Source organism: Ictalurus furcatus, chromosome 5, assembly GCF_023375685.1.
Source record: "Ictalurus furcatus strain D&B chromosome 5, Billie_1.0, whole genome shotgun sequence".
NCBI classification, from domain to species: domain Eukaryota; kingdom Metazoa; phylum Chordata; class Actinopteri; order Siluriformes; family Ictaluridae; genus Ictalurus; species Ictalurus furcatus.
The window spans coordinates 26,286,307-26,299,893 of record NC_071259.1 but is presented as its reverse complement, the minus strand read 5'-3'; the positions used below and the strand labels follow the sequence as shown (position 1 = coordinate 26,299,893).

General features: G+C 41.0%; 1 protein-coding gene across 1 annotated transcript in view; it reads right to left on the bottom strand.

The window, feature by feature from the left end:
• Nucleotides 1–13,587, bottom strand: part of celsr3 (cadherin, EGF LAG seven-pass G-type receptor 3) — a 74,904-nt gene that overhangs the window by 12,567 nt on the left and 48,750 nt on the right. Inside the window, exons 16-26 of the mRNA XM_053625439.1 lie at nt 11,495–11,678; nt 9,657–9,758; nt 9,420–9,514; nt 9,040–9,249; nt 8,172–8,355; nt 7,902–8,051; nt 7,642–7,801; nt 6,751–6,918; nt 6,451–6,577; nt 6,013–6,219; nt 1,489–1,663 (exon numbers count right to left, since the gene is read on the bottom strand). Coding sequence (XP_053481414.1) covers nt 1,489–1,663; nt 6,013–6,219; nt 6,451–6,577; nt 6,751–6,918; nt 7,642–7,801; nt 7,902–8,051; nt 8,172–8,355; nt 9,040–9,249; nt 9,420–9,514; nt 9,657–9,758; nt 11,495–11,678 — 1,762 coding nt within the window. The remainder of the gene's footprint in view (nt 1–1,488; nt 1,664–6,012; nt 6,220–6,450; nt 6,578–6,750; nt 6,919–7,641; nt 7,802–7,901; nt 8,052–8,171; nt 8,356–9,039; nt 9,250–9,419; nt 9,515–9,656; nt 9,759–11,494; nt 11,679–13,587) is intronic.

The window sequence follows — 13,587 nt, the reverse complement described above, 5'->3', positions numbered from 1 at the left end:
TTTATTAAATGTTTAACCATAGATATACTATAGTATTTTATGGTAACTATGTCCATTTACTTTGTTTCCATTTATAGCTACATTAATATTGTGGAACATCAACTAAACTAGTTCTTGTTATCATGTATGCTATAATCGCAATATAACAGTCGTTCCCTCACCAGCTTCTATTTTTTCTTTCCTCAGGAAGAAAGAAAAAAAAAAAAGACAAGAAATGCAGCTTGTTATCGAGTAACTGAAAAGCCCTCTGTCCTAAAGACTTTCCTATGGCAGAAAATGTCTGATTGTTACAAAGTGCTGATACTGGAGACTCTTTCCAAAAATGCTAATTAAACATCTCCTTACAGAAAGTGAATCGTTTTATTTGTTAAATAACAAATTTAACCCTAGTTTATTATTAGTCTTAGATTTTGTGGCACAGCTGGCATAAAAGACCCTGTGAATGAGCTGTTATTATGGAAATGTTAACGTATTAGAACAAGCACATTAAAATAAACCTGTGATTTTCGTTACAGTCAGCTCTACTGTCAGAAAAAATCTTCTGACCAATCAGATTTGAGAATTCAGCTGCACTGTGGTATACGATACATATATAATACATATAAATGTAATAATACTATGTTTATTATATGCCTAATTATGATAGATAGATAGATAGGTTGGTAGATAGATAGATAGATAGATAGGTAGGTAGATAGATAGATAGATAGATAGATAGATAGATAGATAGGTAGGTAGATAGATAGATAGACAGACAGATAGATAGATAGATAGATAGATAGGTAGGTAAATAGATAGATAGATAGATAGATAGATAGGTAGGTAAATAGATAGATAGATAGATAGATAGATAGATAGATAGGTAGATAGATCAAAAAGTAGAGTGTGCAAGCAAGCGTATTCAGAATAATAGAAATAACCATAAACATGTTCTATAATACTGGATATAAAGTGAGTAAAGCCTTATATACACATACTTCTGAGTAAATGTGAAAGTGTCAGTGCAAGATACTATCATATAACAAACAAACTAAGCTTTAGGAGAGTCTGAAATGTGAACACAGTGTAAAATCGTCTGTCACTTTAACTTCTGCAGAAAAGACTTTGGTTAAATGCTAATTCAGGATTGCTGGCTTCAGTCTCAGAGGCTGGGGTCAAAAAGTCATTGTGCAGTATCCGCAGAAATTATGAGGGTCGAGGGTCTTCTCAAGGGCAAACCAGTAGTGATTTGACCTCAGTAACTCCCTGACTGCTGACTTCCACACATATAAACTTTAAAAGGCTAATCTCATGCAGTTTTATTGGAGAGACAACACACCTTTGACAAATGTTAATGAAAGCTTATCCCTAGGCAGTATTAGGCAGTATTTTACTCTTGTAATAAGTGCTAAAGCTCTTAAATAATCTTTAGTCATTATATTTGATTTAATTAGAAAGTCCTATAATCGCCTTTATTTTTATTTCTTTTGCATGTGTATGTGTATCTACCAGTAATAATAGCAGGCACTCCCCAGCCAATGGCGTAGTAAAACCTCATGGCTCCATAGTTGATGTTTCGTGCTTCAGTCTGCATGCGGTAAATGTGCAGAGCCTCCACAAACATCCAGGCAAACGCTGACATGAAGAAATAATGCAGCAGGATCGCTACCACTGTGCACAAAAACTGAGAAAGAAAACACAAGTGTGGAGAAAATAGGATGTCAGTCAGAATGCAGGAGCGTGACTGAATGATGTAAAAGAAAAGCAGGATGACACAGAAACACACTCTGTGCAGACAATAAACCAACTGGAGTGATAAAGTGGAAAATAATGATGCACCATTATGCCAAAGATGACATGAGAATAAACAAGCCCATAAAAAATGTGTTTTCTAAATAAATAGCCATTGAGAGTACTGGAAATTCATTTAAGAAGAGGTACAGTATGTCACAAAAGTGAGTACACCCCTCACATTTTTGTAAATATTTGATTATATCTTTTCATGTGACAACATTGAAGAAATGACACTTTGCTAAATTGTAAAGTAGTGAGTGTACAGCTTGTGTAACAGTGTAAATTTACCGTCCCCTCAAAATAACTCAACACACAGCCATTAATGTCTAAACCGCTGGCAACAAAAGTGAGTACACCCCTAAGTGAAAATGTCCAAATTGGGTCCAAAGTGTCAATATTTTGATTGGCCACCATTATTTTCCAGCACTGCCTTAACCCTCTTGGGCATGGAGTTCACCAGAGCTTCAGAGGTTGCCACTGGAGTCCCCTTCCACTCCTCCATGACGACATCACGGAGCTGGTGGATGCTAGAGACCTTGTGCTCCTCCACCTTCCTTTTGAGGATGCCCCACAGATGCTCAATAGGGTTTAGGTCTGGAGACATGCTTGGCCAGTCCATCACCTTCACCCTCAACTTCTTTAGCAAGGCAGTGGTCGTCTTGGATGTGTGTTTGGGGTCGTTATCATGCTGGAATACATGCTGGGATCATGCTCTGCTTCAGTATGTCACAGTACATGTTGGCATTCATGGTTCCCTCAATGAACTGTAGCTCCCCATTGCCGGCAGCACTCATGCAGCCCCAGACCATGACACTCCCACCACCATGCTTGACTGTAGGCAAGACACACTTGTCTTTGTACTCCTCACCTGGTTGCAGCCACACACGCTTGACACCATCTGAACCAAATAAGTTTATCTTGGTCTCATCAGACCACAGGACATGGTTCCATTAATCCATGTCCTTAGTCTGCTTGTCTTCAGCAAACTGTTTTTCGGGCTTTCTTGGGCATCATCTTTAAAAGAGGCTTCCTTCTGGGACGACAGCCATGCAGACCAATTTGATGCAGTGTGCGGCGTATGGTCTGAGCACTGACAGGCTGACCCACCACCCCTTCAACCTCTGCAGCAATGCTGGCAGCACTCATACATCTATTTCCCAAAGACAACCTCTGGATATGACGCTGAGCACGTGCACTCAACTTCTTTGGTCGACCATGGCGAGGCCTGTTCTGAGTGGAACCTGTCCTGTTAAACCGCTGTATGGTCTTGGCCACCGTGCTGCAGCTCAGTGTCAGGATCTTGGCAATCTTCTTATAGCCTAGGCCATCTTTATGTAGAGCAACAATTCCTTTTTCAGATCCTCAGAGAGTTCTTTGCCATGAGGTGCCATGTTGAACTTCCAGTGACCCGTATGAGGGAGTGTGAGAGCGATGACACCAAATTTAACACACCTGCTCCCCATTCACACCTGAGACCTTGTAACACTAACAAGTCACATGACACCGGAGAGGGAAAATGGCTAATTGGGCCCAATTTGGACATTTTCACTTAGGGGTGTATTCACTTTTGTTGCCAGCGGTTTAGACATTAATGGCTGTGTGTTGAGTTATTTTGAGGGGACAGCAAATTTACACTGTTATACAAGCTGTACACTCACTACTTTACACTGTAGCAAAGTGTCATTTCTTCAGTGTTGTCACATGAAAAGATATAATCAAATATTTACAAAAATGTGAGGGGTGTACTCACTTTTGTGAGATACTGTACTAGGCCTCATTTACGAACTGTATGTGAGCAGATTTATTCATAAACTTTTCGTCAGGAATATTTACACAGGAAACGTTGCATTCTTGAAAATGTAGTTCTTTCAGGAAACAGAATAAAAAACATTCATATTCCATGAGAGCTCCTGGGTTTGTGTAAATTTATGTATAAAGACTCACTACAAAAAGGCTTTGGACAAATTTCATTACATTTTTTTGTGAAACTCAAAACTCAAGTCATTTCATATTGAGGACCTGAAAGACCTGAAAGATGAAGTCCCTGTCAGGGATTCTCCAGTGAAACTACTGTTAAAATTCATGCTCCCTTGTATCCCTGCAGTGTGATATCAAAGGCATAGGCCTAACTTAAACTGGCTTTATGTTGGTTGTCATGGTTACAATTCAGCATCCCTGCATAGTATCAGATGCATTGATTTAGCTCCATGATTTCATTTTGTCTTCATATTAGAATTAATCTACAACTCTAAGTCAATGACAACCAAATATGGCCACTGAAAAATACACTACATTAATGGAGGTGCACTTAATTTTAACCCAAGTGGGTGGAAAGTGCAGAACGTGTGCAAGCCTGTCATCCATCAAACTGACAGCAAGACTACTGAGTCTGTCTGACACTACACACCGTGACTGAATTATTTTTAGTATGCAACCATGGTATTTTGAGACATTCAAGCTGTGCACAAAACTAGTGCTTTCTGTTATTGAAGTTGAAATGTCACTAAAACTGCAATTCAAGCTCTGAAAAACTATTAATCATGAATGAGATGAAAGACAATGATAACACGCTCACACACACACACACACACACACACACACAGAATTTATTAACTCATCACTTGCAAGTGTTTATTGCGAGTATGCTGCACTCCAGGGAAAAGTGTGTGTGTGTGTGTGTGTGTGTGTGTGTATTAGTGTGTGTGTGGCTGCTTGGTTGTGTGTGTACCTCAGACAAAAGCATTTTACTCAAATCTGAGTCACAGCGTAATATTCAGTGTGATTGATGGCGCTCTCTGTGCCGATGGCTGTGAGAGCAGCGTTCAAATGAATATCATTCATTTGAATGATACTGTCTGTAATACGTATATCCAACTGCTAATACACATTTACACTGCGCTGGGTAGCATGTATATGTCTATAACATTAGGCTGACTTTTAATGATTTCTATGTCCATAACAGCCTTCACTTCAACAACATTCACTCACTGACACCGTCAATCAGTCACTCACTCAGTCACTCACTCACTCACTCATCACTCAGTCACTCATCACTCACTGACACCGTCAATCAGTCACTCACTCACTTAATCACTCACTCACTCACTCACTCATCACTCAGTCACTCACTCACTCACTCATCACTCAGTCACTCATCACTCACTGACACCGTCAATCAGTCACTCACTCACTTAATCACTCACTCACTCACTCACTCATCACTCAGTCACTCACTCACTCACTCATCACTCAGTCACTCATCACTCACTGACACCGTCAATCAGTCACTCACTCACTTAATCACTCACTCACTCACTCATCACTCAGTCACTCACTCACTGACACCGTCAATCAGTCACTCACTCACTCACTCACTCACTCACTCATCACTCAGTCACTCACTCACTTATTACTCACTGACACCGTCAATCAGTCACTCACTCAATCACTCACTCACTCATCACTCAGTCACTCACTCACTCATCACTCACTCACTCATCACTCACTGACACCGTCAATCAGTCACTCACTCACTCACTCATCACTCACTGACATGTTCAATCAGTCACTCACTCAATCACTCACTCATTCACTCACTCATCACTCACTGACATGGTCAATCACTCACTCAATCACTCACTCATCACTCACTCACTCATCACTCACTGACATGGTCAATCACTCACTCAATCACTCACTCATCACTCACTCATTCACTCACTCATCACTCACTGACATGGTCAATCACTCACTCAATCACTCACTCACTCATCACTCAGTCACTCACTCACTCATCAGTCACTCACTCATCACTCACTGACACCGTCAATCAGTCACTCACTCAATCACTCAGTCACACACTCACTCATCACTCACTGACACCGTCAATCAGTCACTCACTCAGTCACTCAGTCACACACTCACTCATCACTCACTCACTCATCACTCACTGGCACGGTCAATCAGTCACTCACTCAATCACTCAGTCACACACTCACTCATCACTCACTCACTCATCACTCACTGACACCGTCAATCAGTCACTCACTCACCTATCACTTAGTCACTCACTCACTCATCACTCACTTATCACTTAGTCACTCACTCATCCCTCACTCACTCATCACTTAGTCACTCACTCATCACTCAATCTGTCACTCACTCACTCACTCATCACTCAGTCACTCACTTATCCCTTTCTCCTCTATCCCTTCCTCCCTCCCTCCCTCACTCACTCACCTGTTGCTCGGTTTGATTGATGCCCAGCAGGTAGGTGAGCTGAGAGAGGAATGTAGCGGCAGCCATATTGGAGTGTATGCTGCGTGTGTTCGACTTCAGTTCTCTCAGACAGGAGAGCACTGTAACCGTTAGCAACAGTGCCACCATGGAAACGGATAGAGATGTGTATGTTACTATGGCGAGAGTCTCCAGGTCACCCTCTAATTGCTGCTCACAGACAGACAGAGAGAGAGAGAGAGAGAGAGAGAGAGAGAGAGAGGAAGATAGAGAGAGAAAGAAAATGATATGATTAATGATTAAATGAATTAAGCTTTCTTTGAGCTTTATCACAGACCCTTGTTCAGCAATCATACACATCAGCAATCATACACATTTACATCATTCCTTTTATTGATTAATTTCTTTTTGTTGTGTGAGCTGTGTATGTGTGTGTGTTACCTCTCTTTGTGAGCTGTCCATTAACACTCCAAAGGTGCCCAGTTTATGGCACTGGCAGCGCACGTGTGACATGTTTCTATAGACAACACTGCAGTCCCGCACTGTCCAACAACCTCCTGCTGACACTCTACACATACACACACACACACACACACACACACACACACACACGCACACACGTACAGGAAATAATGTGAGCATTTTCATATACAAAGACTGATTTTAAATGGCCCCGATAGTCCATAACTTCCTAAACATCACACAGATTGTTTAGTCATGCACACAGTCTGAGAAACTCACGGGCTGGTGTGGTTCCACTGCACACACAGAGGCTTGCTGCGGTTGCTCGTTTCGAGGAGACGGAACTCCAGCATAACGGGCGACTCCAGGAAACCCTCCACAAACGAGTGGTTATTATACACTGATACACTCACTACAGGAGAGTTTAGAACTGGGTGACGTGGCAACCTGCAGGCAAGGACAGACACACTCAGGGCACTTTCTCCCTAATTTGGTCTTGGTCAATTTCCACCCATATCATATGAGAGTGACCAACTCGGGAGAGTGAAGGCCATCACATGCTTTCACTGAGACACCTAAAACTAGCCGCTCTTTTCATCTACTTCCAAGACACCTAAAGCCAGCCACTCTTTTGCATCTTTTCAATCTGCTGCTCATCTGCTTGACAGGGAGGCATAATACATTTGGAAGAAAGTGCTATCCACCCTCTTACGCAATCAGGAGCTCACAGACACCCATGATTGGCTAGTGTTGCTGTGATTGACAGGGGAGAGAGAGTATGCTCTCTCTTGCATGATTTACTGTTTTACTGATTTACTGTTAAGTTGTGTCCAAGACATAAATTCTTGGCCATGAATTGTGTAACTTGAGTTTGCAAATGAATAAGCGTCACACTTAATATGTGGCCTCCAGATAACTGTTTGCAGGAATGAACAAAAAAAGTTTATTCATTCACAAAATAAAAACAAAACAAAAACAACCTTATTCCCAAACAAATCAGCAAAATGTTGGTGTTAAACTTGCGCCTACACGGACATCAAGCTGGAATATGCTCACATGGACATGTTTTGTCTCCCTGGTACCCAGTTGGTGTGGTATTTAGAAATAAAATTTAAGCTGGATATACACTGAGACACGCACAGACACACACACACACACACACACACACACCTGACTCCACGACGGTCTGTATGGTATTTGGGAGGAAGGGCAGCTCCTAGGCTGCGGTATATCAGGACGATGACGATGGTGAAGGGTGAATTATTCGGCCAGCCAGTTCGTCGTGCTGCTGGCACCTCTGGCGTCTGATTGGCGTGCAGACTAAACGGGGCTGAAAATAAAGCAAACAATATTGAAATCAATAAAAACGATAACAATACGCAGTGAGAATGTATAAAAGTGTCAAGTGCGATTTTTGTCTGTTTACTCACAGTAGTTGCGCTGTGGCACCAGGGCACTAGGTGGCAGCACTACATGTGTGTGTGCATCCCAGAGGGTCTGCCCACGAAACATCGTGCTGTGATAGCGAGGAAAACGTTTCCGCACGTGTGTGTGGTTATCCACGTGGTCCACAGTCATTACTGCAATTAACACAAACACAGCTAATGTTAGTATTCAGCTGCATGATATATAACTGGGATTAGTGTGAGCTGTTTGGAGAGAGTGTATGGAGTGTGTGTGTGTGTGTGTTTGTGACTGACCTATATTGGGTGCCACCAAAGCTACAGGATTGAGGTAGGTGTGTTTGGTGTTCTGGGCGAGGGTGCGTGAGTATTGCTCTAACAGATCCACCAGGCCTGCTGCTCCACTCTGAGCTGAACTCTGAGACCTCCACAACCCTGCGGTGCCTGGGCTCAGTAACACACTGCACGCTCGCAGGATATTCTGCACAGAGGGAGGAGAGGGGCGAGCGGGGGAAGATATAGGAAAAGGTAGAAATAGGGAGAGAAAAAGAGTTGGGAGTTAGAGATAAGGTGAGACCAAAAGATGAGGAGAGGGAAATACAGATGTTGCGTTTGAGGAGAAGGAAACGAGAAAGATAGAGAGAGGAAGTAAGTGAAGGAAGAGAATTAAGTAAGGGGATCGAGAGAAGGAGCAAAACAATGAGATAAAAATCGGAGGAGAAGAAAAATGAGAAATACAGAGGGGCAGATGGAGGAGAAATGAATGGAGAGATGACACATGAAACGGGTAGAGAAAGAAGAACCGAGGGTGAAGGAGAGAAGAATGACAAAAAGAAGGGAAGAGACGGAGAGAAAGAAAAGTAGAGGAGAATGAGAGAGAAAAGGAAAGAAGGAGGAAGAAAAAAGGCAAATAGAGACAGAGAAAAAGAGAGAAAAAGGAAGGGGAAAGGAGTATAGAAGCAGAAGTACAAAGAGAAAGGGATAGAAAAAAGAAGAGCAAGAGACAGAGAAGAGGAGAGGGACACAGAGAGATGATAAGGAATGAGATCATGTGAAACAGAGACAGTGAGACAGCGAGAGAGACGGAAATATAAACACAGAGAACTGGAGAACTGTGTGTGTGTGTGTGTGTGTGTGTGTGTGCGTGTGCAGTGTATATTCTCACCTCAGTGAAGTGAGCGTCCTGCGTGGCTGTTAAACCGAAACCTGTTTGGAGGCTCTCAAAGGTCAGGAGGCGGGACAACAGTCTCTCGGCAATCTGGAGGTCATTGCCGTAGAGACGGGTTGTTGCCTCGGTGACGTCACGCAGCTGATGGGCCAGCTTCTTTTCAGTGATGGTGTTCAGTACCGTCTCGTTCCTTTCAACGGCCTCCAGCTGCGCGCGCACACACACACACACACACACACACACACACACACACACACACTGTATTAGTCTGTATTAGTAGTCTTGCAAGAAATGGATGTGTACTGAATGAGGTACAAAAGAGGCGTGTGTGTGTGTGTGTGTGTGTGTGTGTGTGTGTGTGTGTGTTGATCTCCTACCGCTGTGTTGAGCTCAACAAAAGCAGGAGAAGTGCAGTTATAGAGATCAGGCTCCAGCCAGCCTCGGTCTACATCACAGTGACGAATAGCAGCTCCTACAACACAAACACACAATTATCAGTGTAATCATTTTAGAACATTATGTCGTAACATCACACATCTACACATTCTGTGTTTTAAAGAGTATCTGTTTAAACCAGGCAGCACAGGAACACAAACATGAACACAAACACTCACCTACTGAACCTCTGGGACAGGGCACCACAGCTGGCATGTTGAACTTGGTCCTGGGCCACCAGATGCCCATGGTGATCATCTTTGGACAGCCATCATAGATCACTGTGGAGCACAGAGGGATAAATAGTTGTTTAAAACATTTTTTTTTAAAAATTTGATATGTCAGTAATGCAGATAAGTAAAGGTGGGGAATTGACCCTAAAGACAATAAGACAGTGCAAGTAATATTTTGTGGTATAATGTTGGTGTGTTGCTGATTTGGTTGGGTTTTACTTGCTCAGTTTCTCACTGTCACGTACATTATCAACTCAGGAGCCAGTCTTACAATAGATGCAAGAGCAAAACATTATGCAATATAAATCGGCTAGTTCACCCAACTACTGACTACATGCAACTGACTGATTTCTTTCAATGAAAACTAATAATAATAATAATAATAATAATAATAATAATAATAATAACAATAGCTAATACTACTACTCCTACTACTACTACTATTATTATTATTATTATTATTATTATTATTATTATTATTTAATTAATTAATTACGATTTTTCTCATAACAGCAGCTCTGCCAGTTGTGGCAGTTGTGTTCTAACCACTGCATACCAGGACACCCCACAAGCCCTGCTGTTTTGGAGATGCTCTGACCCGGTCGTCTAGACAGCACAATTTAGCCCTTGTCAAATTCTTACGCTTGCCCATTTTTCCTGCTTCCAACACATCAACTTCGAAAACTGACCATTCACATGCTGCCTGATATATCCCACCCCTTGACATGTGCCACTGTAACGAGATAATCAATGCTATTCACGTCACCTTGTCAGCGGTTTTAATATTATGACAATTCTTTTTTAATAAGTAACACATTGTTTAATAATGTAATCATATGTAATTTCTGTGGTATAAATGTAGCAATGGAGAAAACGCTTCTTGCTGGCCGCATGCGAAATGTTTTATTCCTTATTTAAATACAGGACTCATTAAATTTACTGCTGTCAGAGAGACAAGGAATAAGCGGCTGTAAATTGGATGTCTTTTAGATTTATAAATGCAAGTGAACACCCATAAAAGTGCATGAACACAGAAACCACATTTACTATGGTTATATAGGCCAGATGGCCATTTATACTACTGAAATATCAACCTGTAATCTATAAGCTACATCTAATCCTATGTCATAATATAAAAAAATATTTTTGAAGCAAATAAGAGGAGTTGATTTAATTGGACCGAACTACAACACAGCTCATATCTGTGATAATGTATTCGTTTTTTTAACTAAACCACCCCACCCCACCACCACCACCACCACCACCACCACCTTTTTTTTTTTTACAACTCCGCTGCTCTTTGTCAGGTGACCTATTTTCTGCTAAACCAATACGCACCAACACGTTTAACTTGTGCCTGATTTTTTGTCCTTCTATTGATCGTGTCCCATGTTCTGTGTTCTATGACAGGAAAATAACACACACAAGCGTAGTAACACTTCCACAGAATGCTTTAAATGGAGAAAAAAAAATCACAAATAAATGATTAAAGCAGAGTGGAATGAAGAAATAGATAAAAGATCAGAAGATGAATGAATATCTGCATGGATGGAGATGGAGACACAAAATCATGAGTGTTAAATTAACTTTTGTAACATATATATAGATTTATTTTATTATTATTCTGAAGTAATTTAACACTGGTGCTTTTTATTGCATGGATGAATGACTGGCTGGATCACCCAAAGGAAGCTGGATTAAGTGTATGTGCGTGTGTGTGCATGCGTGTGTGTGTGTGTGTGTATGTGTGTGTGTGTGTATGTGTGTATGTCACTCTGTCCCACCTTCGCAGCCAGTCTGTGTGACCTCAGCGAAAGGGTTGTCACACATGTTGCACTGCCGACCAATCACGCCCGGCCTACACTGGCACTGGCCGCTCTCTGGGTCACATGACCGTGTGAAGGAGCCCACTGGGTAGCAGTCACATGGCAGGCAAACATCACTGCCCCGTAGTCGATAATGGAACTCCTGAAACATATACGGCCACACAACACAGAAATGCACATGCATGAGCAGGAATGGACACGTCCACGGACATCCAAGCGTAAATATACACAGACAACCATACAGACAAAATGACAGATAAAAACCCATGAACAAATAAACACCCATATGCATGTGACAAAAGACAAAACACAACGTTCAACACACAACATATACACAGACAAAACAGAAAGACAGAGCAGGGTGATTATTTTCCTATAACATTGCCAGTAGTTCCAGCTGCAAGACAAATCACAGGTTTATTTAGGTTTAAATACGCTTACTTGAATACATTATCGTTACTATATTAATAGCTCATTCACATGAACATGTAGCAGACAATCCACATAATACAACGTCTAATAGTAAACAGATTACTCTTTTAATAAGAAAATGAATAATCGTTGAAATGGTGACATTTTCTGTGAGGAGATATTGATTTAACATTTATGTAAAAATTTATCAAGCTGCTTTGCACCACTCCATCATTGATTACTTTCCTATAACTGCAAACAACCAAGTCTTTTATTCCTTACTTATTAACTTGTATCATATTTAACAACTATAAGAACTCATTTTTAGAGCCATGAGGCCAACCACTAGTGATTAATATTCATAAAGAAGGACCCCTCCTCGGGTGGGCATTTATATTCATTAACTGACTTGCTTGAGCAATGATATATTGCTGTTTCTCCAGTGTGAGGAGGAGGAAGATCTAAATATTCAAGTCTGAGCAGACATACTATACACTACACACTTATACTATGCACTATACACTCGGCCGTCTAGTGTATGAATTTTAGAAGGGAATACTTTCAGTATTGTACTAACTGGAAGTACATGCTGTTTGCTGGTCGAGGTCAAATTACATCAAACGCATGTAATGCGATAGCACTAGCATTAGCGAAATAGCCAAACAGATAACAAAAATCAGTTGGTACATTTTACTGTTTATGTTAATGTTTCCTTTCTGCCCAACAAGTCCTCAGTCACCGTCAGACGGAGGCGTAATCGACTCCGCAGGTGAGTTTTGCTTGCACAATTTAAAATCAACATAGTAAGTTGTAGTTGTGGCTTTGGCTGCTGGCTATCTCGAATTATTATCATTTTTTCGTTCAGCCTGATATAGCCCCTCCCCATCCGCTACGTAAGGAAAGCTGCGACCGCTGAGTACATGAAGTGTCCATCATTCCACACTTCATTTTTTTCAGTTGAATGAGTGCATCATCTGGGAACTTAAAGTGCACTTCGATTTTTGGGGGGTTTTTCAGTATGAACACACTAACCACACTATTTATACTACAAAATGGCGTACGATAGTGCATAGGTGTGCGATTTGGGACGCATGTATTTTCTTCTAAATCAGGATTTTCATGAATATTTCGGTTCCTAACTTGAATAAGAAATATGCCATTTCCTTATTTAATGTCATGAAACTGCAAGTTCAACTGCTGGCAATTTTACTGGCTTTGACTGCCAATACTAAATAAGAGAAATGAGCTGAGATGAGACTGTAAACATTTGTGAGAATTTTTGGGCAATAAAAAGTATGATACAGGGTTCATATTTCTGTACATACTCTATTGTTACATCAGATTCTGTACAGGTTTAATTTACTACTTGTTGATTTGAACTTGCCTGTGTTAAGGAGCAACTCAAATTCTATTCTAAGTTAAATCTTGCTCAAAATACTTTTAAATAATTCGGCGCGTTATGTAAATGCACAGTAATATTTTATCAGTTTATTGGAAACACTGGGGTTTTTTTCTGAATTCTGAATGTAAACCCATTTTTATATAAATTGTCACTGGTTTCCAGTCAACATTATTGAAATGCATGATACCTTTAATAATGGTGGTAATGGTTTCCAGCACTCTAACAAAATGAGCAAATC